Source organism: Tilletiopsis washingtonensis (genome assembly GCF_003144115.1).
Source record: "Tilletiopsis washingtonensis strain MCA 4186 unplaced genomic scaffold FA09scaffold_18, whole genome shotgun sequence".
Lineage (NCBI taxonomy): Eukaryota > Fungi > Basidiomycota > Exobasidiomycetes > Entylomatales > Tilletiopsis > Tilletiopsis washingtonensis.
In genome coordinates, this window is record NW_020312015.1 from 257,733 (window position 1) to 279,817 (window position 22,085).

Consider the following 22,085-nt stretch of genomic DNA (forward strand, 5'->3'; position numbering starts at 1 on the left):
CGCCTTAGAACACAGCAGCTTCGTCCTGGCACCTCACACGTTTCGCCAGCTGAGACACACCTCCAACTTTGTCGCTGCCTCGCGCTTGTCCGAGCGACCCAGACAGCAGCAGCAGCTCGTCTGCTAGCTGCGCTTCTCCGTGTGGAGGCGCCTCTTCGTGTTCCTTTCTCCCTCAGCAGCGCCGCCTGCGCTCTCGCCGGCATGAGATCCAGCCGTGGAGTCTACGGGTGCGTCCTCACCACCCCTGCCAGGCTCGCCTCTTCCGTGCGCTGACCTCGCATCGCGCCGCAGCATGTTCGGCGCCGCAGCGGCGCACCTGAACAGCGACGCAGCAGCGCAGCAGCAGGCGCAGCTCGAGGCTGAGGCGCAGCAGCAACAGCAGCAGGCAGGATGCAGTGGCGCGGCGGCTTTCTGGCTCGATGAGGACGAGCGGCAACTCGACTTGGTCTTCGTGAGTGCGGCGAAGGAGGCGGGAGCAGAGATGCAAGGGAACTTGCGGCAGATGAGCTTCCGTCAGGCTTGGGCAGAAGCGCTGGGCACGTCGTCTACAGCAGAGCGGGCGACGTGTCCGGTAGCGAGTGCGACACACGAGCTTCAGAGTTTGCCTCAGGCGCCCTCAGGCGCCCAAGGAGCTGCTTCGGCGCACACGACACCCTGCCGTGCACTGCGCATGATGCACTGCCGCGGGAGCTGTCAGTGGGACTGCTGCCGCATTGGGCCTGGCTTGAGATGACAGGCTCGCTGCAGAGCACCGCCTTCGGAGCTGTACTGATGCTTGTGCTGCTGCAGATCATGGACGCGACCGGCTCGATGGGCAGCTACATTGCCGTGAGTTCGCTGCGACGCCTCAGCACGCTCTGCGCCTGGCTCACCTCTCGCCTGCAGTCCGCAACGCGCAACATCGAGACGATCTGCGAGAACGTGCGTGTCTTTGGCGCCTTACTTTGCTGCTGTCCGCTCACTCCCGTGCCCTGCAGATCATCCGCTCAGAACAGCTCTCGTCGCCCGGTGCGCTGCGCATTGCTCTCGTCGCCTACCGCGACCACCCGCCGCAAGACCACACGTATATCGTCAAGACGTGTGCGTACTGTTTTCCGCCTCTACTGCGCCTCTACTGACCCTCGATGCAGTCGGCGGCTTCACGACGTCCGTTGAGGTGATCAAGCAGAACCTCAGCACGCTGTACGCATCGGGCGGAGGCGATGGCCCCGAGGCAGTCACGGCGGCGCTGAAAGCTGCGTGCGACTTGGAGTGGCGCCAGAGTGCCACACGTCTGGCTGTGCTCATTGCAGATGCGCCGCCGCACGGCATCGGCGAGGTGAGTCTATGCGTGTTCGCCTGCGAGAAGCCGTGCTGATCTGTGCGGCGGCAGTACGGCGATGGCTTCCATCTTGGCTCGCCAGACGGCGAAGACCCGCTGCGCCTGGCTCGTGGCATGGCAGCTGCCGGCATTCCGCTCTTCATGGTCGCCTGCGAGCCGGCGCTCAGCGGCTACCAGCAAGCCGCCGACTTCTACCAGGGCCTCGTGCGGCTCACTGGCGGCCAGCTGCTGCCGCTCACGACTGCCTCGCTCCTTACGCCCGTCATCATCGGTGCCGCAGCGGAGTGCATGTCACTCGACCGCCTGCACCGCGAGGTCGGTGACCAAGTAGCACAGCGCATCGCAGACATGAGTCTGGAGAACAACGAGCGCGACGTCATGGACTCGGTGACGCGCGATCTGTTCGAGAGCCTGACGCTGCGGAGAGAGACGACGAAGCATCTCATCGTCGAGAGCATCTACAATGAGAGCGCCGAAAGCAAACACAACATTGAGGTCTGGACGCAGGCGCGCGACTTGGCAGCTGCGCGGCCACTGCTGAAGAAGGTGCGTAGCAAGGTGTGTGAAACGGGACTGCGCTGAGCTGACAGGGACTTTGCATCATAGGTCGTCGGCTCGCGCCTTTCCGCCAAGTATCTGCGAGAGCGCTCCATCTCGTCGAGCTACAAGCCCTTCACGCCGTACGCGCATCCGCGATTCTCTCCTCCCGCCGCGTCAGGCAGTGGCAGCACCGCCGAGCGGCGTCGCAGTTCGGGCGGCGCCAGTGGCAGCCGCAAGGTAGTGAGCGACTTTAGTGCCTTCAGCGCCTCTCCTGGCATGAGTTTCGGCGGCGGCAGCGCGTCAGCTTCCGCCAATGCCTCTCCCGTCCTCTCTTCGAGCGCATTCGGATCGCCTCAATCATCCGCCTTCCAAGCGCCACGAGACGCATCGGCGTACCGCAGCGCATCGCCGCACTCGTCGGCGCGGGGACGACGGGCGGACGCGATGGACGACGAGGACGAAGAGGAGGTGGAAGAGGCTAGAGAGGCGGCCAGCCTGCCGGTGGCATACTCGGACGACGGCGCGGCGATGCAGGTCGCCGGCGACGATGGCAGTACGCTGGCGCTCAAGAGTGGCGCCATCTCCATGGAGCAGGTGAGTGACGCGTACGCGCAGAAGCAAGAGCCTTCGGCTGACGCCTTCTGTCGATGCTCAGGTGCGCAGACTGGCGATGGTCAGTGCACAGCGCGGCGGCCTGGGTGCCGCATGAGAGAGCACGAAACGACAAGAGACTCGTAGCAAATCTCGCTTCTCCTCTCCTCTCCTCTTACAAAGACATGTGCTCGCGATAATGATGCCGCCGCTGGCAAAGGCCCGACATGCGAGCAATGGCTACTCTTACCTACTGCTTGCTCTGGCGCACTGCGAGCAGGAAGGAGGCAGGACGAGACGCGGCCAACGCGCCCAGGCCCGCCGCTCGACGTCTGTATTTTCGCCTTCACCATCTCCTCAGTCGCACCACGAGCACGCGGCTCGGCCCACGCGTGCTGATGTTGGAATGAGGAGCGTGACATTGTACCCTGAAGAGTCGAGAACGAGCTGCGGACGTGTGGAAGAGGCTCAGAGGACCATGGCGTCCGGAGCCGCCGGAGCTGCCGCCGGTGTTGCGGCAGTCTTGCTGCTACTGCTGCTGGCGCCCGCTGCGTTGCGTGCATCCTCCAGCTCCAGCTCCTTGTGCTGGCCCTTCTGCACCATGTCGTACTGCTGTCTGCAGACCACAGGTTCATCAGCCTCTCTTCGCGCTCTCGCAGCGCAGGTTCACTCACTGGAACTTTCCACTGATGCGCCGCATCCGGAACAGGCTCAGCTGCCGCTCATCTCCCTCCCACTCGCGCAGCAGCCGCACGTTGACCTCGCTCAGCAGGTCTGGCACCTCCATGCCCGTCTCGTAGTCCTGCTGCTCCTTCTCTGCCTGCGCACGCAGCGCCACTTCGCGCGCGCTTGGTGGGCGGCCCGCTCGTCGTTGAGACTCGATCTCGGAGAGCTCGGCAGCGTGTCGGGGCAGGAAGGAGGATTGGAGGAAGGAGTGGAAGGCGGGAAGATCGGGGATGCAGGACCACTCCGAGGGGAGGAGGAGGATGATGGAGAGCAGCTTGTCGACTGTGATTTGAAGCGTCAGCAATGGCGGAGAGAAGAGAGCAGAGGGGCCAGGAAGCGTCGCCAGTCCAGCTGGAGGACAGCACAGCGCCTTCGTGGCGTCGTCGCGTCTGCTCGTGGGCGAGGGCAGACGAGAGCGCGCTGAACGAATCTCGCGCCATCACCGCTGGAGCACCGCAGCAATCTTTGCGCCACGCCCGGCCAGCTTGCAGTGTGCCCTCGTCCGCGCCCGACAGCAGAACTTGCCAGCAGGCCAGGAGCGTGCCTCACAGTGCACGAGGCCGGCGTCTGCCTCATGCAGCAGCGCACCTCTCCACAATGCCATACTGCAGCAAGCGCCACTTCTCCTCCTCTCGTCGGCCCGGCACTGACCCTTTGCGCCGCGCTTGCGGCCGGCGACGCCCTTGCCCTGCGCCAGGCGCGTCTCGCGCAGGTGGCAGCGCTCCAGCTGTGCGGCGCGGCGGCTGCCCGGGTGCGTGGGTGCGCCCTTGCGCTTGACCGTCTTGGTGGTGAGCTTCTTGCCGCCCATGGTGCTGAGGATGAGGGTGAGGAGGCTGGTGGAGGAGAGGCAGGCAGAGGAGCGTGGCAGTGCCGCAAATTCTCAGCCCCGCTCGAGGGGCCAACTTTTGGAGCGCGACTCGACTTAGGTAAGCGGGGCGTCTTCCGCGGATGCCGCGGCGGGCCGCGAGGCTTGCTGCTCCCACGCCCGCTGACCTGACTCGAAGGACTGAACGTGCCTCCACAAGGGCAACCCCGCCCATGGCCTGTCCTTCGCTTCACACCACCACCACCCTGACCCGGACACCCACCACGATGCAGTCCTTCGCCGTCTTCTGCGGCTCGGCACCCGGCAGCGCGCCCGAGTATCTGGCTGCGGCGCGCGATGTCGGCACGGCGCTGGCTCAACAACAACGACGCCTCGTGTACGGCGGCGGCGAGCGCGGCCTGTGAGTCAGCCGGGCAGGCGGGGCACCGGGCGGGTGCGAGAGAGAGTGCTGGGCATGCGTGGCCGTAGCGGCAGCTATGGCGCTTCATGGCTTGCGCTCCAACGTGCGAGCGCCTCCGCCTGGCCAGTAGCCCGAGTAGCCGCATTTGACGCCTTGCACGCACGCCGCTGACGCGCGCCCGCACCAGCATGGGCGCCGTCTGCTCCGCCACGCTCTCCTCGGGCGGCGCCGCACTCGGCGTGCTGCCGCGCATCATGGTGAAGGCGCCCACTCGCGGGCCCAACGCCGCAGCGGGCACCGGCTCAGCAGAGGGCGCCGGCCCGATGCAGCTCGACAACGGCACCGAAGGCACGCAGCGCCTCACCACCGTGCTCGTGCCCGACATGCATGCACGCAAGCTGCGCATGGCCAACGAGAGCGATGCGTTCTTGGTGCTGCCCGGCGGGTACGGCAGCTTCGAGGAGGGTGAGTCGCGCGGGCGAGCATGCGCACGAGGGAGAGGCTGACTTGGTGTGCGCGCTTAGCGTTTGAGATGATCACCTGGACGCAGCTTGGCATCCAACGAAAGCGTGAGTGGCGCCGTAGCATCGCTCTCTGTTCCTCGCGGTGCTCAGGCCAGTCACTGCCTCATAGCCGTCGTGTTCCTGAACGTCAACAATTTCTACGACCCGCTCCTTGCGCTGGTTGAGCGCGGCGTTTCTGAAGGCTTCATCACGTCCGCCGGACGGGCGCTGATCACGCTGGTGTCCGAGGCCGATGCCTCTTCAGCGGGCAGCTGGGGTGCCGCGGCCATTCTCGCCGCCGAGAAGCTCGGTCCCGAGATCCAAGCTGCCGGCTCGGGCTACTGGAACTGGTCTGCCTCTCAAAACGGCGCAAAGCAGCCTGCAGACGTGACGCAGCTGGCATCCGCAGAGCGGGCTGTCGATGTCAAGGACCTGACGTTTGCATTCACGCAAGAGCGAGAGCCGGCGCTGGTCGACTGCAACCTCTCCCTCTCGCGCGGCTCGCGCTGCCTCCTGATTGGCGCAAACGGCGCTGGCAAGTCTACGTTGCTGCGTCTGCTGGCTGGCAAGCGTCTGCCTGGACGGGATGCGCACGTGCGCGTGTACGGCAAGGATGTCTTCCACGATGCGCCGCGCGGCATCGTCTATCTCGGCACGGAGTGGGCCATGAACCCCGTGGTTCGCGGCGACATTCGCGTCTCGCACTTTCTCGACTCAGTCGGGGGCTTCCGACACAAGGCGCGTCGTGATCGCCTGCTCGACATTCTGGACGTCGACATCTCGTGGCGCATGCATCAGATCAGCGACGGTGAACGCAGACGCGTGCAGCTGACGATGGGCTTGATGGAGGAGTGGGACGTGCTGCTCCTCGACGAAGTCACGGTCGATCTCGACGTGCAGGTGCGCGCGGACCTGCTCAAGTTCTTGAGGAGCGAGACGGAGGAGAGAGGCGCCACCATCATCTGTGAGTCACTCGACTGGCATGGCATCATAGCCAGACTGACACTGCCCTCCAGACGCGACGCACATCTTCGACGGCCTCTCCTCGTTCCCGACGCACATTCTGCACATGCAAATGGGCCGCACCACCTCGTCCATGCCCATCACCTGGCCTCCGCGCGCCGACGGCGTCTGTCAAGATGCGCTGCCCGTGCTGGACGAGAGCGGCAGCGATGCCGATGCGCTCTCCGAGGGCGAGCGCGGCACACTGCTGCCGACGGCGCTGGCGTGGCTGCGTGCGGATCGCGAGCTGCGCATCAAGACGGAGAGAGAGAGCGGCAATGTCAAGCGAGGCGCGAAGGCGGGACAGGTAGATACCGACAGCGAGACGGTGAGCGGGAGAGCCGAGGGGCGTTGCTTCGCATGTGCTGACCTCGCTGGCCCGCAGTTCTACAAGAAGTACGACTACAACAACTAGAAAGCAGAGCATGCGCATCGTAGAGGATGACTCGCAAATGCAGCATCTCGAGCACACGCAGGCGCGCGACGACGTGATAGGGTATCAGTTGAGAGTAAGGGTTCTACATGGCGTGTGACGGGGGAAGCAGGTGGCTAGCGGAAGTTGAGCTTGATGAGGAAGAGCAGGCAGTCTGTGCGCAGAGACGCGTGTGCAGCATCAGCATTCTACTCGGAGCTCCGAGGTTGGCCTTCTGCCTCTCGCTACTCACCTTGCAGCACATGCACGCTCGTCCACACGACGCTCGTGACGAGCTCGGGATGCGCGCGCATCTCGTCGAGGCCGAGGTTGGTGACGTCGACGTCGAAGCAGAGCAGGCAGAGCGTGCGCGCCACCCAGGAGCTGGAGAGCTCCGACGCCCAGATGGCGAGCGAGCCGAGAATGGTAAGCTGGTAGTTGTAGGGATCGCGCGCGTCGTCGAAGGCGAAGAAGGGGTATAGGTCTGCAAGAGGAGCGAATGAGCAGTGCAGAAGGAAGCGGAGAAGCGATGATGGCACGCACGCTGGTTCTTGCCGAAGTGCAGAATCGAGACCCAGCCGAGAAAGGCGAGCATGGTGGTGTTCTGCGCCAGGTTGCGCAGGTAGAATGCTGGCGGCGGTGCAGGTCAGCTTGGGCGGACAGGGCCGTGTGATGTCGGAGAAGCGCGGCACGCACCAATGCCGACGCCCTCGACGTACTCCTCCCACGACTTGGGGTCCGGGTTGAAATATTGTACGACTCGATGACAGAGACTCGTCATGCTGTGTGTGTGCGTGTGCGAGGAGAGTGAGCACATGCCTCGAGCGCGTCCTTGATGCATGCTGCCCACACGCACCTGAAGGGATACCAGATGCAGACCCAGAAGGAGCTCATGAGCTGCACGAGGGCAAACTGGTCGAAGGAGCGCAGACGCGCAAAGAGGTTGCGGTAGAAGCTGGGTGCGCGATGAGAGTCAGATGGAAGGGCCAGCGAGTAACCGGCGCGGCGAGGAGGCGCGCACATGAAGTAGACCTGCCGCGAAGAGACGTCAGCAAAGCCAGCAGTGCCTCGTGCAGCCGGCGCACCTCACCATGAAATAGTAGTACCTGAAGCAAAACTGCAATGCTCTGCTCCGCACTCTCTCCTCCAGGATCCACTGCGACAGCAGCATGAGGACATTGACGTTGATCGTCCAGAACATGACGTAGGCCGTGCCGTCGAGGCCCGTGTGCGGCAGCGTCGAGAGATAGACGCTCGCATAGCCTTGGCCCGCGAGCAGCGCCACCAAGGCCAGCCCGATCGTGCCGCTGAACCAGAGGAAGCGCGTGTATGACGCCGGGATGCGACGCGCGAGTTGACGCTCCAGGAACGCTGCATGAAGGACATCAGGCGTCAAACCTGGAGAGAGCAATCGGACAGCCACTCACTTTTCTGCGTGTGCGTCAAGCTATGGCGGTAGTTCTGTCGCCCGCTTCTTCTCAAGCCAGCAAGACAGACAAACGCAGGCATGGCCATCGTAGCAAACGCCAGGCCGACCCAGAGCGTCTTGCGCTGCCACTGCACGTCGTCGTTGTCGTTATCACCGCGATGACCCTCGTGTCCCCAGCCCGGCAGCCAGCTGCCCGGCCGGCGCGTGCCGAGCGAGTCGAGGCGCAGAGAGTGCAGCGTGTAGCCCGAGGCGAGAGAGAGCAGCCAGAACATGGCGTACGACGTCTTGGCACCCAGCGCGGCGGGCCACCAGTTGAGGCGGTAGAGCGAGAAGAGTTGTGTGATGTAGATGAGCGCTGAAGCCGAATCAGGTCAGCCTGCGGCACCAAGGGGCATGGTGAGGAGCTACGCACCGACCGCAACGTAGATGCCATAGTAGAAGAAGAGGAAGAACCAGAAGTTTGCGTCTGTGGTCGAGGAGCCATATTCGCCATGTGTCGGTGTCCTGCACCAAGGTGCGTCGGGCGAGGAGCTATCGGGATCGCACCACGGCGCATTCTTGTCGTACGGATCCGTCTTTGGGAACGGCATGGCGCACCACGCCCACACGACCAGACTTGGCGCCACGGCCAACACGAGCCAGCGGCGCCAGAAGGAGTCGAGCCAGCGCTCCACGGTGCGTGCTTCGGGACGAAAGGCATCCTTCCAACGTGGTCGTGGACCGGCGGCTGAAGCGAGGCCAGTGGAGCTGGGCTCGCGTGGCAGATGCGTACGACGCAGACCAGGGCCGGTGCGCAGACGGGGCCCGCCGCCGAGCAGGGAGGTGTGCTCATCCTCGTCTGCTGCAGCAGAGGGATTGGGCAGCACGTTGGTGAGCCATGCCCAGGCACCCTGGCGCGGCGCAGGCTGGCGTGGCCGCGCGTGCGCCGGTGCAGCGCGCGCCGTAGGGTCGCGCAGACGAGCGCTGGGTCCTGCTGCGGCGCCGAGAGCGGAGTGCAGGGAGCGCGGCGGAGGCAGCGCAAGCCCGGAGAGAGGCTGGGCGTGTCGTCTGGGCGAGAGTGGCGGAGACCGCAGCAGCGCAGCATGGCTGCTGCTTGCGCCCGCGCCGAGGCCGAGGCCGCCGCGCGGACGCGAGGAGGAGGGCGCGGCATCGTCGGGCGCCCAGCGGTCGGAGCCGGTGGAGAGCGGCTGGAAGGTGGCCATACTGCCGCGCAGAAGAGTGGCAGCGCGAGGGCCGAGCGCAGAGCTGGCGGAGAAGACGTGGGACGGAGGTGGTGGATTCGAGGCAAGGAGCGGGGTGCCCTTCCAGGGGCGTGGCTGCAGCGCAGCGAGCATGCACGGACCGCGTCGCGGCCGTTGGGCGCAGCACGCGCCGCCGCGCCGCCAGCTTGCCCACCTCTCACGCACTCTCGCGGCCGTCGACTCGGCAACGCACACAGCTGCAGTCACGGTCACAGTCTGCTGCTGCTTCTGACAGCGCAGTCCGGCGTCGCAGCTGCAGGCCAAAGGCAAGGCGGCCAGGCCGAGCGCACGTGATGACAGCGTGGGAGCAGCGCCCTCTCCGCTCGCCGCTGCCGTGTCTCGTGCGGGAAGCCGTCAAAAAGTGCGGCGGCCTCCGCTCGCTGAATTCGCGCCCTTCGCTCCTCGCTTCTCACCCTCGCACTCCCTCGTCGTCTGTCTCTCTCCTTGCATTCTCTGCGCACCTCGACGCACGCTTGGAGCACCTCACGTCTGCCTACTTCGCCTCTTCGCATCGCCCTCGCACTTGTCCCCAAGCACCGAGCTTCTGTTCTCTTCCGCCATGTCGTCGCCCAAGCCCGATGAGGTGGCCATGGATGTTGCCGCCGACGAGGCAGTCGAGGGCAGCGCCGCAGGCACCGCCAAGAAGGGCAAGCTGGTGCGGCCGCGCGGCAAGGTGCGTCTCTCTTGTCTCTCCTTGCGCAGCGGCCCCCGCTTACCATCTGCATTGGTCTTCAGCGTGGCGGTGCCAAGAACCGCAAAGCAGGCGCAGTCGACGTCGAGGCCGCGGCCAAGAAGGCCTCCAAGTCCGCCTCCTCCGAGGGACGTAGCATGGGCGCACTGGCCATTGCGCGCTACCATGCGCTGGAGAAGGAGGCACATGCATCCGCCACGACTGCCGCTCGGCGCGCCGAGATCGCAGCGGAGCAGGAGGCGCTGGGTGGGCTGAAGGCATACCAGGATGCCAGCATCCGCGGCGGCGATAAGCAGAAGGGCGGCGAGACGGGGAAATGGCTCGCCGAGACGCTGGCCAAGGTGCGCGGCACCGAGGAGGTGAGTTCGCCGGCGACGTGCACTCTCGTCCCGGGCTGACCCCAGGCGGCTGACGTGCTTGCAGTGCCGCATTCTCGACGTCGGCGCCATCGCCGGCACTGCGTACGCCAAGTTCCCCTGGGTCTCCGACACGCCCATCGACCTCAACCCACGTTCCGCACGCGTGATCCGCGCCGACTTCTTCCAGTTCCCGGCGCCCGACATGGACGAGGAGCAGGCGCTGCAGGCCGAGCAGGCCTTCCTGCTCAAGCATGCAGAGAAGGAAGAGGAGGAGGAGAGGGAAGAGATGGAGATGGAGGGAAGATGGAGAGGCAAGTATGATGTGGTGGCGCTGAGTCTGGTGGTCAACTTTGTCGGCGACCTGCGGGAACGCGGTGAGTGCCATGCTGCCTTGATGGTCGCGGATCTAGAGCCGCAAATGCTCACCTTTTCTGCCAGGTCGCATGCTCCTGCACGCGCATTCCTACCTCAAGCCCTCCGGTCGCCTCTATCTCGTCCTTCCTCGCGCATGCGTCTCCAACTCGCGCTACCTGACGCACGAGCGGCTCACCGCCATCCTCGGCTCGTGCGGCTGGGACGTGGAGCGGCAAGACGACAGCAAGCGCCTGACGCGCTGGCTGTGCACGCGCAAGGAGCGGGTGCTGAAGAGCTTGAAGAAGGGAAAGGAGTGGGATGGCAAGGTGTGGAAGAAGGAGGAGGTGCATCAGGGCAAGGCACTGAATGTGAGTTGGAGAGGCCGAGAGACGTCCTGTGAGGCGTTGCTGCGCTGGCACAGTCGCCCGGGCATGTCATACGCACGTGAGGCTCATTCGCTGACGCATCACATCGCCTCTCTCGCCTCCTGCCTCTCCGCTGCCGCGCATGCGCTACTAGAACTTCGCCATCCTCGTCGGCGGCACCTCGAGCTGAGAGCGGCAGCTGGGAGCTGGCAGATGGGACGGAGCGGGTGAGAGAGGTCCGCGCCACGTGCCTTCTCTGTGGGTTCGAGACGAGGGAGCGAGAAGAGGAGTGGAGAGTCAGGGCGTCGCACATGAGAGCGCTCCCAATGGCCTCTTGCTGCTACGTCCACAGCGGGCAAGGAGGGAGCCCAATGTCATTGGATCATCCATCGCGCCCAGCCTGTGCCCTCGACACTCTGGCCTCAGGCGGCAGATAAGCCAGCCCGAGCGTGTCCAGGATCATCTCCTCGTCTGCCTCCGCACAGAGACGCCGCCAAGATGGATGGTACAGATCCTCGCGTGGCTTGTCCTGCTTCGCCATCAGCTCTGCTTGCGGCGGGGTGGTGCCACTGGCTGATGGCGGATCTTGCGACGAGGAAGCGTCGGACGGAGAATCGAGGCCGAGTCCGCTGTCAAAGTCTGGTGGCAAGCCCATGGCGCGATTCCGCTCGCGTCGAGCTTCGAGCGCTGCGTCTGCCGACGCTTCTGCTCCTTCTTCTTGAGGCTCCCGTGTGCTCGGTGGCTCCGCCATTCTCAATGCGTCAGGCGCAGGAGAGAGGGCAGAAGCATGTCGTTCTGCTGCTTCCTCTGGCTGCGCATCTTCTAGGAAGCTACGCATCTGCATTCCCGTTGGCACGCCAGACGAGCCCATGCCTCCTACGGCGCGCGTCTCGGCTCGTGATGAGCCCAGCCCAGGACGCGTCCAAAGCCCATGAGCATCCAACCGCATGCCGAATCCCTCCTCGGCAAGATCCGTCAGGAAGCGCGCAAAGCGCGCGTCGCCTGTGAGGAGGAGCTGTGCGGCGCCGGGGGAGAGACAGGTGGTCGCACTGCGAGTTCGAGGTTTGAGGTGAGCGGATGGCGAGGAAGACGAAGGGCGGAGTGGAGGGCGGAGCAATGGCCAAAGGGACACGTACTGCAGATCAACGGGCGTGCGGGCGGCGTCGGGCAAGAAGAGGGGCACGTAGCCGTGCGCCGCTTGCCTCGTTTCCTGTGGTGTTGAAGACTCCTTGGCGGCGCCGGGCGTCGTGAGCAACAAGCGCTCCTCCAAGAGCATCTGCTGCATCGCGCCACGAGCGTGCCATGCCGCATCAGATGCAGTGCCCGGCAAGGCTGCCTCGGGCGAGTGCGAGGCGAGTGGGTGGATGAGGAGCAGCGAGAGTGGCCGGGCCGCGGTGATGTCTCGCCGATGCGGCCCTGTGATGTGCAAGCGTGCGTCGCTGACACGCGCCTGGATGGCCTCCTGTAGCGCCTTGACGGCAGCGTGCGAGTCGGCAGTGAGCGGCGCCGCTTGAGGGCGAGTTGCGCCGACGCCCCTTGCGTGGCTCGGCCCGCGCAGGATGCTGTAGGTGGGCAGAAAGGCGCGCTTCAGGTGCGTCCAGGCGAAGAGCGCGGCGCCGCCAGGCTTGTAGGAAAGCGGCGAGAGAGTGGAGGTGAGGTGCGCGGCATGGAAGTCGGCGGATGCGGCACGGATGTGATAGGCGAGCAGAAGAGAGCGGAATGCCTGATGCGGCGGCCAGGTGAGCGACGCACACCGCAAGGGCGAGCAGACTCGCCACGCACCTGCTGCTGCAGCGTCAGCCTGGGAGACGCCGCCATGGTGGCTGCAAAGGCGCGATGATTGCCGGTGCGAGACGTGGCAGACGTGGGCCTGAGAGATGGCTTGAGCACGCCGCGGCGGCGGAGGTGGACGTCGGGAAGCGAGCAGCGGCGCGCTGCGAGACGCGAACGAGGACAAGGCGGCAACAAGACGTGGCGGTGGCTCGAGCGCCAGGCGCATGCGGCGAGGCGAGGCTAGACGCAGCCACAGCAACGGCAGCGGCCTGCTTCCCAACCACCACCGCCGCCCGCTCCAGCAGCGCCTTGCTTCCACACCGCCATCTGCAGCCTCTCCTTTCGGCGCTCTGCTCGCTCCACCGGCCTCGCACCTGGCACTCGCGGCTGCCGTCTGCGCTGCTTGCGTCTTCTGCCAGCGCCGCTCCCGCATCTCTGCAGCCATGAGGTGCGTGCCTTGCCGCCTCTCACACCCTCTTCGCACCGCTCACCCCCTTCCGCCAGTCGTTCCTCGCAAATCTACTCGCAGCCCTCCCTCACCGGCAGCGGCGCCACTTCCACCACGCGCCTCATCCTCGCACTCGAGGCACTCAAGGCCGAGAAGAACCCCGTGCGCCTCGAGGACTTTGCGATCCGCAACTCGCTCGAGTTCCTGCTCGATGAGAACGACGAGACGAGGAGGAGACTGGAGGCGCATGAGAGAGTGGAGCGCGGCGAAAAGACGGGCCTGTGGAGCTATCGCGTGAGTGCGGCAGAGAGGCTGAGGGAGGCAAGGCGAGCAAGAGGGCAACTATCTGTGCGAGAACAGCGAGCGAGGAGGGCATCAGGAGAGCGAAGTGCAAGGCGCAGGCGCAGGGGGGTCGAGGAGGGATCGGCGTCAGGCAGAGTCTCCGGCGTGTCCTTCCGCCTCACCTGTGCCTCGCCTCGCCTGTGCCTCGCCTTGCCTGTCTCTCGCCTCTGTCGTCCGGGCGCATCTGCGCCTCCCCGCCGCTGCCTCGCTAATCCCAGCCCTGCTCAGCCGGACTTCGACGTCAAGTCGCCCTCCGAGCTGCTCACTCTTCTGCGTTCACGCGCCGTCTCCTCGCGGCCCGGCGCGCCCAACGCCGCGGGGATGAAGCTGGCGGAGCTGCGCGAGAGCTACCCTTTGGCGCGGCAGGTGATCGAAGAGTGGGCGGGCAAGGGCATGGAGCGCGAAGTGCTCGTGCTGCGGAAGCAGGACGGCACGGCAAAGATGGTGTACTGGAACGAGGAGAAGGGAGTGGGGAATGTCGATGATGGTGAGTGCATGCGCGGAGGAGGAGGAGTAGGCATGCTCCCTTGCTGATGCCCTTCTTCTCGCTCCGCAGAGTTCAAGACGCTCTGGCACGCCCAGACGATTCCCGATGCCGTCGATCTGCCGCGCGAGCTGGCCGCCGAAGGACTGCGTACGATCCAGACGCACATCGACCCCGAGGCGGAGGAGAAGCGCGCAAAGGCGGCGCTTGCGGCTAGAGGCGGCAAGGGAGGCAGAGGAAGGGGCAAAGGAAGAAAGGTGCGCGTGCAGAACACGCATCTGGAGGGCGTCGACTTGAGCAGGGACTTTGTGAGCGGCAAGTGAGAGGGAGGGAGACAATGACAAACGCGATACCCCCTTCACTGGTGCGGCTGTCGCTTCTCCTGCCTGGTCACTGCTGCTGTGGCGCTGCGTTCCTGCTGCAGGCGCGCCTTTCACGTCGCCAACCTCGACCGCATCCGCACGCACAGCCTTGCAGCTCCAGCAAGGATTGCATTTGCTCCTCCTCTCGAAAGAGTCGACTACGCTGGGGCTCATCAAGCGCCACCCTGATCCCGCACCTCAGGCTGCACGTAGCCCATGCCGCGCTCGGCCCACAGCTGCTGGCGCTCCTGCGCCAGCTGCGCGGCCCACCTGCGCACGAGCGGGTTGCGAATGTGCGCAATGCTGCCCGTGAAGAAGGGCTGCAGATCGGTGATGTTGTCCGCTGAGAGGAGGTTCAGCACAGGGCCAGCGACAAGGGACTGCCGAAAGTGCCACTCACAGCGCTCGTACTCCACGGCCTGCAGACAGAGCTCGAAGCGGTCAAGGCTGCCGAGGCGTCAGCACTGATGTGGCATGGGCTAGCCTGCACAACTCACTCCTTGACAAGGCGCGCCTCTTTCGTCTCTCTGCGCTCATACTCCTCCCAGAGCGCCTCGATGCGCAGTGCCGCGCGGCTGCCGCCCAGCAGGTCGTGCACGAGGTACTGCATCGCCTCGCGCTCCCGCCGCAGCTTCTCCTCGCCCGGCACGCCGTCCAGCGGCGTCAGATCGCCCACCTCCGCCTCGGCCAGGTCGTGCACGAGCGCCAGCTGCACGCAGCGCCCAATGTCCAGCGAGTCGGAAGGCTGCAGCATGGCGAGCAGGGCCATGCGGTACATATGCGCCGCGATGCTGATGGGGCAAAACACGAAGCTCAGCTGGCTGTGATGTCACGCCATGCAGCGTGCTCTGCCACTTACCACTCTGGGTCGCGCACGCGATGGTGCAGCCAGCCGGTGCGGCGGTTGATCTTGAGTCGTTCGAGGCGATGCTGGAAATGCAGCACCTTCTCCCACGACAGCTCCTCCTCTTCGTCCTCCTCATACTCCTTGCCGTCGTCGGGCGGGCCAGCGAAGAGGGCCAGAGGCGCGGGCCGCTGCTTCGGATCGGCAACCAGCACCGTCGACGCCGACGGCGGCGGCGGAGGCGCCACGTAAGGCGGGCGAGGCGAGCGTCGCCCACCCAGAGGCGTCGACGTGCCTGAACCGGAGGCGGGCGCAGAGGCAGGTGCCGCAGGGAGCAGTGCTGCAGCGGCGGCTGCGCTTGCGGCAGTGCGCGCCGTCGTGGCGGCGGGCGGCGCCTCGCTGGTCTTCTTGTCGGGCTCAAAGCCGCGCTGCACGCTGGCCGCGGCGTCTCGGGGCGCGGAGACGGCCAGCTTGGGAGTAGGCTGAGGCGTGCCTCGGCTCTCGCCCGACGTGCTCTCCGGCTCGTCCACCACAACGGGCAGCGGCGAGCGCGCAGCAGCGCCCACGCCCAGGTCGCGGCGGCGCAGAGCCTGACGCAGCGAGGGCGTCATCTGTTTCTCGCGGTACGGCAGCGATGTCTTGGGCTGCAGGTGAAAGGAGGATCAACGACGGCCGCCGCAAGTGATGACGCCAAGCACGGCGCACCTCCAGGTCAAAGCCGCTCGTCTCGTCGCGGAACGTCGTGGTGCCCGGCGCGCGGGCAGACATCATCACGGGCGTCGTGGCGCCCGGCGGCGAGACGACTATGCCGATGGGCATGGAGCGGGCCAGCGGCAGCGCCGCGTCGGGCGCAGGCGAGGGGGTGCGCACTGACCGGCGCAGGACATGTCAGCAACGAGCGCAGCTGCGACTACTCCGTGTGCACACACCTCTCGTCTGCCAAGCCGCCCAGCCATCGTCCTCCTCGTCCAGCGCATACTTGCGCGCCGTATGTCTGCCGAGCCCGCGGTGACTTGGCACGTTGGGCGCCAGGAGGCCATTGAGGCGCGCCTCTGCCTCGCCCACGGCCACACGGAAGCCAATGGACGTCTCCTCGCGCGTCTTGCCGAGCCGGGACTGCGCCGGCTTTGCGCCGCTGCTGATGCGCCGCTCCGCCAGCGCTTCGGTGTCGAGCACCACACTGCCGTCGAGCTGCAGACGGAGACTGGCAGGATCAAACTCCGGCTCGTCTGCCTCGAGCTCGCGCTTCTCGCTGCCAGTTGCAGCGCTGCTGCTGCCAAGCTGGCGCGCCGCAGCAAGCGCAGAGAAGCTGCCGGCATGCATGGCCGACATGCTCGCTGGTGCGTTGAACTCTTCGGGCGAGCTGGAGCGCGAGGGAGAGTCGGCGTCGTCGGCGTCGAGCGAGCCGTCAAGCTCCAGTGCCCGCTCGCCCACCGAGACAGTCGATGGTGCGGCGGCGCCGTCATCGACATCCAATTCGATCTCCTCGTCGATGTCAAACACCGCGGCTGGGCGGGAGGGGGATCAGCAGAATGCACAAACACTGCATGCTTGGCTTGGCGGGTGGGCCACTCACACTTGCCCTCGTCGGCATTGACAGGTGCCGGCTCCTCGACTGCCGGCGGCGGCGCCACCTCCACTGGCGTCTCCACAAACGCCACTTTCTTCTCTGGTGCCTGCGAGGTAGATGTCGCAGACGACTCGGCCACACGTTCCTTGTCCTTACGCGCAGACTTCAGGGGTGGTGAGAGCGGCGTGGCGCGAGCTGAAGGCTGCGGTGCAGCAGCAGGCTCCGGCGCGGCTTCTTGACGTCGCTCCTTGCGCGCACTGGCAGAGGGCCGTTCTCGCTCTGCATCGTTGATCGTCCACGCCTCGCCTCGACTGGTTCGCCCATCACCCGCAGCAGGCGTCTGCATAAGCTGCACTGAAGCACCCGCCTTCTCGCTGCGCAGCAATGTCGGCGGCGCAGCGGCAGCCTGCTGATCCCTCGCCGTGCGTTCCCTCCCACGTGCGCGTCCCCGCTCATCGTCTTCGTCCTCCGAGTTGGCGGTAGACGTGTCGGCGCTGGTGGCTGCACTCGTCGCCGCACTCGTCAGCGCAGAGTGGTCTGCCTCCGGGTAGCGTTCGCGCAGCCGCTTCTTCGTCATCCAGTCCGACGGCGACGCCGTGAGAGGCGCGTCGCGGCCGCGCATGGCAAAGGAGGCAGAGAGCGCACTGACGGACTGCGACAGACTGCCGACGGACCCAGAGGCTGTCACAGAGGTACCAGCGGCATCGGTCAGCGGCGTGCGTCGCCGCTCAAAGGCCGTGCTCGAGAGTGTCGGCGGCTCCGGCAGCGGACTGACGCCTCGGGCTCGATAGGCATCGCGGCGCGGCGTGCTGTTCTTCTCGCTGCCGCCGCTGGCGGTGCGCGTCATGAGCACGCCGACGTTGCCGTTGCCGCCCGAGGCGACGCGCGGCGTCGACACCCGCGCCTCGGGGCGCGCTCGCGCCAGCAGCGCCTCGGCGTCGCGCACAATGTGTGCCTCGAGCGCCGCGAGCTTCTCGCGCTCGCGCGCCAGCGTCTCGTACACTGCCGCCTCTGCGCGTGCACGCGCAGACCGCAGCGTCTCGAGCGCACGCGCCTCGAGCGCAATGCTGAGACTCGAACTGCTCGCGGGGCCCGGAGAAGAGGGCGGCGAGATGAGCAGCGAGGAGGGCATGGCGGGCAGACTAAACGGCTGCGTGACTGCGAGGCGTGACGAGGCGGCAGTGGCGCTGCTGCGTGCTGGCGAGCGCAGCTGCGCTGCTCCTGCTGGCAGCGGGGTTGTCGGACTGGTGACGCGCATGCCGAACGCGGCCGAGTAGTCCGCCGCCTGGCGTGCCGCTGCAATGCCTGCCTCGTCGAGCAGGCCGCTGCACAGGCGCACGACGCCGTCGACGGGCCGCAGAATGGCGTCTGCCTGCGCCGGCGCGGCGGCGGCGGCGGGCGCGGCGGGCCGCGGACTCTCGCTGCGCCCAATGGCGAAGCCTGTGATGCGCGCCGGTGCCGGCAGCGCGGGCCGCGGCACAGCGTAGACGGAGGTGGAGCAGCCGAGGCAGCGCAGCATCAGCGAGGTGCCCGAGGGCGGAGCGGCGGTGAGGCTGCTGCTTGCCGACGCGCTGGGCGGCGCACTTGCGGGCAGGCCCTCGCGTGCCGTCAGCTGCGGCAGGAGCTGCGCGAGGCGAGTCAGCGGCGGCGCGCCAATGGAGAGGCACAGCACATGCGTGCCGGCGTTGCTGCTGCAGCCAGCGCCTAGATTGCGCAGTCGGAAGCGCGCAGGAGGCAGCGGTGCCGGACCGCATCGCGGCGTCGAGCGCAGCACTCACCACCTGTATGTCCTGCTCAGCTAGCACGCATTCCTCCTGCTGCTGCTCTGTCTCTTGCTGCTCTGTACTCTCTGCTGCCGCGGCGCTGCCGCCGCTGCTGCGACGAGACGCTGCCGTTGCGGCGGGCGGCACGAGGCTGAGCTGCACGTTGAGGCAGGGACATGCCACGCTGCGCACAGCACTACCGCTGCTGCCGCTGCGGGCGTCGCGCCCTGCCGATGCGGCGAGTGTGGCTGCGGGCATGCGATGCCGGCTGATAGGTGAGGGATGGTGGAGGTGAGAGAGACGTGTGTGGTGTGGCAGGCGCAGCAAGGGAGCGGAGTCATGCCCGAGGCGCGTCGCAGCTGCACGGCCGCCGCGCGGCTGGGCGCAGCGCGTTGTGCACGTGACAACTGCTTGGCAGTAAGGGTGCCGTGCGGGGCAGCAAGACGTGCGGCCCTGAGCCGGTCACCGGCACAACAGCGCCAACGCGCCTCGCAGCTTGGCTCCGCACCCTCACCCCTCTCTCCTCTGACAGCATGTCTCAGAACACCGCCAGCGCCGCACCGGGCGTGAACGCCAGTGGCAGTGCTCCCGAGAAGCGTGAGTTGCCCTCTCTCTGGCGCAGAGACTTCGCATGTGTCGTCCGACTCACGCCCTCTGCTCTCGCAGTCGAGACGCCCTCGCTGCTCGACTTCTCCACCTTCCCGCCCGACGCACTCCACGCCTACGTCACGACGCACAATCTCGCACACAGCTATCCTCGCGCGGCTGTTTCTTCTCCTGCGCCCGCGAGCGGCAATGGCGCAGGCGCAGACGCGGCGGCGTCGAGCAGCACGCCCGAGTTCGCAGATGCAGACGCGGCGGCCGCGTACCTCGGCGGCCTGGCCGGACGCCACTTCACAGCGGCACCCGCGCCGAAAGAGGGAGAGGTGGTGGTGGGCTTCTTGCTGCGGTGCAAGGTCGGCGGTGAGTCTGGATTCTGCACCCCTCAAGGCGATGGACGCGCGCTGGGGCGCGAGATCGATGGGACCAGCGACGCGTCATTGCTGGCCTTTGCTGGCTGGCGGTGTGCCACTGCGACACGGTCTCCATTCGAGCCTCAGCGCTCTGCGGATGTCTGCATGTGTGTGCTCGAGCCTTCTTGCGAGGCAAAGTCATCCCGCGAATGACGCGTGGCCTGTGTGTTCTGCGATCTCGGCGCAGAATTCGTTGTGTAGCGCAAGGGAAGGGAGTGCTGACACTCTCACTCGTCCCTCTTGCGCTCAGACCGAGCGCTGAAGATCGCCTCTGCGTAGTCGTCGGCAAGGCTCGTCAAGCCACCTCGGCCTCTCTCGCCTCCGCGCACACGTGCACTCTCTTCGGCGTCGCGCGACCGGCTCATCCTGGCATGAGGCGTCCGTCAAGCGCTGCACGCCCTCCAGTCATCTGCTCACAGCGCTGTGTGTCTGCTCCGCAACCGCTCGGTCATGCGACATCTTTTGTCCTACGCGCAGCCAGCGACGTGCGCCGCCGGGCGCCCTGCGCCTATACACTCACCGCGCCACATTTGTCCAGCTATACCTCTGTCTCTCTACGGCTCACTGTATTTGTACGCGCTTTTTTCATCCACATCTCTTGTCTCTTTGCATGCGCAGACCATGCGGTGCTGTGAGGGAGCCTGCAGATGAGACTGAGGGCTGGCAAGTGGAGGAGGAGAGCGAGGGCAAGGCTGCCGGCAGAATGTTCTGGCGCTCTGAGCTGGGGTGCCGTGGGAACAGTGCACCCTTTCCCACGCCCACTTGCCCGAGTCACGAGAGCGACTGCGCGCGTCTCTCCTCCGAAGGAGGACGGCGCATGGAGTCTCGCGCGCGTCGGCCCGCTGCGGGCCAGGGCAGCAACAGCTCCCCTTCCCGCTGAGACGGGGACAGCGGCGACATCAAGGACAAGCCTCTCGCCCACCACCCTCGTCTCCTCCCCCACGTCCAGGCCCATCAAGAGTGCGTATGCGCCACACAGCATCGTCGGAGCACGCTGCAGCGCGCTGCAGCGCAGGAGAGGAGATGCAGAGGAGAGGCAGTGGAGGATGCCCGAGGGGCGGGTGGCGCCGCTGGCGGGTGTGGACAGGCGCGGAGCAGGCGGCGGGCAGAGAGAGGGGGATGCAGAGCAGCACAGAGGGCATGGACGCACAGAGAAGATGCAGCCGGAGAGATGGAGGCAGAGGCAGGGCTGCACATCGGCGACGTCGTAACAGGTGCTGATGGCGGCATTCCTGCAGTGACCATGAACAGCAAGATTGCGCCCTCGGCCGGCCGTGTGTCGCGCACCAAGGCGTACAAGAAGAAGGGCGGCTACAAGCACACCGACCGCAAGGGCGTCAAGGCCGCCGTCGAGGCGCCGGCCACGAGCAGCACCAAGTCGCTCAAGAAGGGCGGCGACCGCAGCGTGCCGACGGCCAAGGCCTCGCGCTTCTACCCGTCCGAGGACGTGGCCGTGCCCAAGCAGACGCGCAAGGTCGCCTACCCGGCGCACCTGCGCAAGAGCATCACGCCCGGCACGGTGCTCATCCTCCTCGCCGGCCGCTTCCGCGGCAAGCGCGTCGTGTTCCTGAAGCAGCTCGAGAGCGGCCTGCTCCTCGTCACCGGCCCCTTCAAGGTCAACGGCGTGCCCATCCGCCGCGTGAACCAGGCGTACGTCATTGCCACCAGCACGAAGCTGGACATTGGCAGCGTTGAGGTGAGTTGGCAGGCCAGACGGCGGAGCAGCGGAGATGGCGGACAGCGAAGGCGATGGGAAGACGGCAGGCGTCAGAGCGGGGCGAGTTGAGGAGCAGACTGGCAGGAGAGGGCAGCGCGGCAACAGCAGATGGGAGCACGCGTGGAGCGGGCGGGCGCCATGGCTGGCAGAGCATGCCCCAGCCAACGCTGCAGTGCAAGCAAGGAAGACGGGCCATGTCCGAGCAGCAGCAGCCGCAGATGCCGGACCCTCATGCTCACCTTCGTTCCACAGGTCGACGCCAAGCTGAACGACTCGTACTTCGCGCGCGCCGCCACCAAGGGCGCCAAGCCCGAGGCGTCCTTCTTTGCCGACCCGGCCAACAAGGAGGCGCACCCGGCAGGCAAGGCTGCCGACCAGAAGGCGCTCGACAAGGCGCTTCTCGCCGCCATCTCGCCCGTGCAGAAGAAGTACCTCGCCGCCACGTTCAGCCTGAGCAACGGCACGTACCCGCACAACATGCGCTTCTAAGCGCATCGTCGTGTAGCGCAGTGGAGGAGCGCACCGGCGCATGAGTCGAGACTCTTGCGTCGCAGGGCCTGAATGTCACGCTTGACACTCAGCCCACGTCCACTTTCCCGCACGAGCAGCAGGCACCTCTCGCCGTCGTTCGTGCACACTGAGCGGCAGCCAGCGCTGTCCGTTCGGGTCCCCTTTCCACTCCGCACTTGCACATTTCACCACCCACGTTCCCCACATGTCCCCGCATGTCCCACCACCCCAAACATGGCTTGCGCCGTCCTCCTCTCAAGGCGACGCTCGCTTCTTCGCAGCCGTCCAGGCCTCTTGATGGCTGGGCGCTACACCACACACACACCTCACGCGCGCGCGCACCTTGACTATGGCGTTGCGGATGTAAACCAGAGATTGATCCCACACTGTGTTTGCATGGAGTGTGCCTCGTGCTCGAGGTGGAGTCGTGGAGGCGTGGCTGGAGTTGGCAGCAGTCGGCGAGCTCATCGAGAGCGGGCGGCACGTGACGCGCGCGAGG

The 22,085-nt window shown here is 66.3% G+C and overlaps 9 protein-coding genes across 9 annotated transcripts; 5 read left to right on the top strand and 4 right to left on the bottom strand.

Moving 5' to 3' along the window:
- Positions 1 to 292: 292 nt before the first annotated feature.
- On the top strand, positions 293 to 2,570 carry FA09DRAFT_300175 (hypothetical protein; the record flags this gene model as incomplete). Its single annotated transcript, XM_025740322.1, has 8 exons — positions 293 to 451; positions 790 to 828; positions 886 to 921; positions 978 to 1,080; positions 1,131 to 1,318; positions 1,373 to 1,867; positions 1,928 to 2,455; positions 2,517 to 2,570. 8 exons carry the CDS (start codon positions 293 to 295, stop codon positions 2,568 to 2,570), a joined length of 1,602 nt encoding a protein of 533 aa, XP_025596505.1.
- A 223-nt stretch (positions 2,571 to 2,793) lies between these two features.
- On the bottom strand, positions 2,794 to 4,026 carry FA09DRAFT_321379 (hypothetical protein). Its single transcript, XM_025741015.1, has 3 exons — positions 3,830 to 4,026; positions 3,127 to 3,460; positions 2,794 to 3,068 (listed from the first exon to the last, which is right to left on the bottom strand). The coding sequence occupies exons 1-3, from the start codon at positions 3,984 to 3,986 to the stop codon at positions 2,921 to 2,923; spliced, it is 639 nt and encodes a 212-aa protein (XP_025596506.1). The 5' UTR covers positions 3,987 to 4,026; the 3' UTR covers positions 2,794 to 2,920.
- A 221-nt stretch (positions 4,027 to 4,247) lies between these two features.
- FA09DRAFT_331468 (hypothetical protein) lies at positions 4,248 to 6,461 on the top strand. Its single transcript, XM_025743041.1, has 6 exons — positions 4,248 to 4,404; positions 4,592 to 4,869; positions 4,929 to 4,973; positions 5,038 to 5,871; positions 5,924 to 6,237; positions 6,295 to 6,461. The coding sequence occupies exons 1-6, from the start codon at positions 4,271 to 4,273 to the stop codon at positions 6,322 to 6,324; spliced, it is 1,635 nt and encodes a 544-aa protein (XP_025596507.1). The 5' UTR covers positions 4,248 to 4,270; the 3' UTR covers positions 6,325 to 6,461.
- On the bottom strand, positions 6,403 to 9,025 carry FA09DRAFT_321384 (hypothetical protein). The gene is made up of 9 exons (XM_025741016.1): positions 8,163 to 9,025; positions 7,749 to 8,105; positions 7,412 to 7,692; positions 7,343 to 7,353; positions 7,178 to 7,276; positions 7,018 to 7,103; positions 6,865 to 6,951; positions 6,575 to 6,805; positions 6,403 to 6,496 (listed from the first exon to the last, which is right to left on the bottom strand). Exons 1-9 carry the CDS (start codon positions 8,950 to 8,952, stop codon positions 6,459 to 6,461), a joined length of 1,980 nt encoding a protein of 659 aa, XP_025596508.1. The 5' UTR covers positions 8,953 to 9,025; the 3' UTR covers positions 6,403 to 6,458.
- Positions 9,026 to 9,411: 386 nt separating this feature from the next.
- Positions 9,412 to 11,451, top strand: FA09DRAFT_321385 (hypothetical protein). The gene is made up of 4 exons (XM_025741017.1): positions 9,412 to 9,664; positions 9,727 to 10,041; positions 10,106 to 10,415; positions 10,480 to 11,451. Exons 1-4 carry the CDS (start codon positions 9,551 to 9,553, stop codon positions 10,989 to 10,991), a joined length of 1,251 nt encoding a protein of 416 aa, XP_025596509.1. The 5' UTR covers positions 9,412 to 9,550; the 3' UTR covers positions 10,992 to 11,451.
- Positions 10,768 to 12,676, bottom strand: FA09DRAFT_96151 (hypothetical protein). Its single transcript, XM_025745920.1, has 3 exons — positions 12,543 to 12,676; positions 11,897 to 12,483; positions 10,768 to 11,809 (listed from the first exon to the last, which is right to left on the bottom strand). The coding sequence occupies exons 1-3, from the start codon at positions 12,576 to 12,578 to the stop codon at positions 11,143 to 11,145; spliced, it is 1,290 nt and encodes a 429-aa protein (XP_025596510.1). The 5' UTR covers positions 12,579 to 12,676; the 3' UTR covers positions 10,768 to 11,142.
- A 135-nt stretch (positions 12,677 to 12,811) lies between these two features.
- FA09DRAFT_344014 (hypothetical protein) lies at positions 12,812 to 14,290 on the top strand. Its single transcript, XM_025744629.1, has 4 exons — positions 12,812 to 12,981; positions 13,038 to 13,275; positions 13,552 to 13,810; positions 13,880 to 14,290. The coding sequence occupies exons 1-4, from the start codon at positions 12,977 to 12,979 to the stop codon at positions 14,128 to 14,130; spliced, it is 753 nt and encodes a 250-aa protein (XP_025596511.1). The 5' UTR covers positions 12,812 to 12,976; the 3' UTR covers positions 14,131 to 14,290.
- FA09DRAFT_331472 (hypothetical protein) lies at positions 14,141 to 18,674 on the bottom strand. The gene is made up of 8 exons (XM_025743042.1): positions 18,362 to 18,674; positions 16,590 to 18,207; positions 15,943 to 16,521; positions 15,719 to 15,882; positions 15,029 to 15,657; positions 14,667 to 14,960; positions 14,570 to 14,616; positions 14,141 to 14,512 (listed from the first exon to the last, which is right to left on the bottom strand). Exons 1-8 carry the CDS (start codon positions 18,602 to 18,604, stop codon positions 14,343 to 14,345), a joined length of 3,744 nt encoding a protein of 1,247 aa, XP_025596512.1. The 5' UTR covers positions 18,605 to 18,674; the 3' UTR covers positions 14,141 to 14,342.
- Positions 18,675 to 18,820: 146 nt separating this feature from the next.
- Positions 18,821 to 21,911, top strand: FA09DRAFT_362183 (hypothetical protein). Its single transcript, XM_025745445.1, has 4 exons — positions 18,821 to 18,943; positions 19,013 to 19,309; positions 20,598 to 21,055; positions 21,329 to 21,911. Exons 1-4 carry the CDS (start codon positions 18,880 to 18,882, stop codon positions 21,563 to 21,565), a joined length of 1,056 nt encoding a protein of 351 aa, XP_025596513.1. The 5' UTR covers positions 18,821 to 18,879; the 3' UTR covers positions 21,566 to 21,911.
- The last annotated feature ends 174 nt before the right edge of the window (positions 21,912 to 22,085 follow it).

What these genes read in the sequence shown, in the direction of transcription:
- FA09DRAFT_362183 (XM_025745445.1), top strand. Translation starts at nt 18,880, where the DNA reads ATGTCTCAGAACACCGCCAGCGCCGCACCGGGCGTGAACGCCAGTGGC. An exon ending in TGGCAGTGCTCCCGAGAAGC is followed by an intron (nt 18,944 to 19,012) that starts GTGAGTTGCCCT and finishes CTGCTCTCGCAG; the next exon opens with TCGAGACGCCCTCGCTGCTC. An exon ending in GCTGCGGTGCAAGGTCGGCG is followed by an intron (nt 19,310 to 20,597) that starts GTGAGTCTGGAT and finishes GCATTCCTGCAG; the next exon opens with TGACCATGAACAGCAAGATT.
- FA09DRAFT_344014 (XM_025744629.1), top strand. An exon ending in CGGGCCTGTGGAGCTATCGC is followed by an intron (nt 13,276 to 13,551) that starts GTGAGTGCGGCA and finishes AGCCCTGCTCAG; the next exon opens with CCGGACTTCGACGTCAAGTC. An exon ending in AGTGGGGAATGTCGATGATG is followed by an intron (nt 13,811 to 13,879) that starts GTGAGTGCATGC and finishes CTCGCTCCGCAG; the next exon opens with AGTTCAAGACGCTCTGGCAC.
- FA09DRAFT_331468 (XM_025743041.1), top strand. Translation starts at nt 4,271, where the DNA reads ATGCAGTCCTTCGCCGTCTTCTGCGGCTCGGCACCCGGCAGCGCGCCC. An exon ending in GGCGGCGGCGAGCGCGGCCT is followed by an intron (nt 4,405 to 4,591) that starts GTGAGTCAGCCG and finishes CGCCCGCACCAG; the next exon opens with CATGGGCGCCGTCTGCTCCG. An exon ending in TAGATACCGACAGCGAGACG is followed by an intron (nt 6,238 to 6,294) that starts GTGAGCGGGAGA and finishes GCTGGCCCGCAG; the next exon opens with TTCTACAAGAAGTACGACTA.
- FA09DRAFT_321379 (XM_025741015.1), bottom strand. Translation starts at nt 3,986, where the DNA reads ATGGGCGGCAAGAAGCTCACCACCAAGACGGTCAAGCGCAAGGGCGCA. An exon ending in CCGCAAGCGCGGCGCAAAGG is followed by an intron (nt 3,461 to 3,829) that starts GTCAGTGCCGGG and finishes TTCAAATCACAG; the next exon opens with TCGACAAGCTGCTCTCCATC. An exon ending in CGCATCAGTGGAAAGTTCCA is followed by an intron (nt 3,069 to 3,126) that starts GTGAGTGAACCT and finishes TGTGGTCTGCAG; the next exon opens with ACAGCAGTACGACATGGTGC.
- FA09DRAFT_96151 (XM_025745920.1), bottom strand. Translation starts at nt 12,578, where the DNA reads ATGGCGGCGTCTCCCAGGCTGACGCTGCAGCAGCAG. An exon ending in GGCTGACGCTGCAGCAGCAG is followed by an intron (nt 12,484 to 12,542) that starts GTGCGTGGCGAG and finishes CCGCCGCATCAG; the next exon opens with GCATTCCGCTCTCTTCTGCT. An exon ending in CGCACGCCCGTTGATCTGCA is followed by an intron (nt 11,810 to 11,896) that starts GTACGTGTCCCT and finishes TCGAACTCGCAG; the next exon opens with TGCGACCACCTGTCTCTCCC.
- FA09DRAFT_321385 (XM_025741017.1), top strand. Translation starts at nt 9,551, where the DNA reads ATGTCGTCGCCCAAGCCCGATGAGGTGGCCATGGATGTTGCCGCCGAC. An exon ending in TGGTGCGGCCGCGCGGCAAG is followed by an intron (nt 9,665 to 9,726) that starts GTGCGTCTCTCT and finishes ATTGGTCTTCAG; the next exon opens with CGTGGCGGTGCCAAGAACCG. An exon ending in AGGTGCGCGGCACCGAGGAG is followed by an intron (nt 10,042 to 10,105) that starts GTGAGTTCGCCG and finishes ACGTGCTTGCAG; the next exon opens with TGCCGCATTCTCGACGTCGG.
- FA09DRAFT_331472 (XM_025743042.1), bottom strand. Translation starts at nt 18,604, where the DNA reads ATGCCCGCAGCCACACTCGCCGCATCGGCAGGGCGCGACGCCCGCAGC. An exon ending in GAGGCGCGCCTTGTCAAGGA is followed by an intron (nt 14,617 to 14,666) that starts GTGAGTTGTGCA and finishes ACGCCTCGGCAG; the next exon opens with CCTTGACCGCTTCGAGCTCT. An exon ending in GGCCGTGGAGTACGAGCGCT is followed by an intron (nt 14,513 to 14,569) that starts GTGAGTGGCACT and finishes ACCTCCTCTCAG; the next exon opens with CGGACAACATCACCGATCTG.
- FA09DRAFT_321384 (XM_025741016.1), bottom strand. Translation starts at nt 8,952, where the DNA reads ATGGCCACCTTCCAGCCGCTCTCCACCGGCTCCGACCGCTGGGCGCCC. An exon ending in TGCATCTGGTATCCCTTCAG is followed by an intron (nt 7,104 to 7,177) that starts GTGCGTGTGGGC and finishes GCACACACACAG; the next exon opens with CATGACGAGTCTCTGTCATC. An exon ending in GCACTTCGGCAAGAACCAGC is followed by an intron (nt 6,806 to 6,864) that starts GTGCGTGCCATC and finishes CTCCTCTTGCAG; the next exon opens with ACCTATACCCCTTCTTCGCC.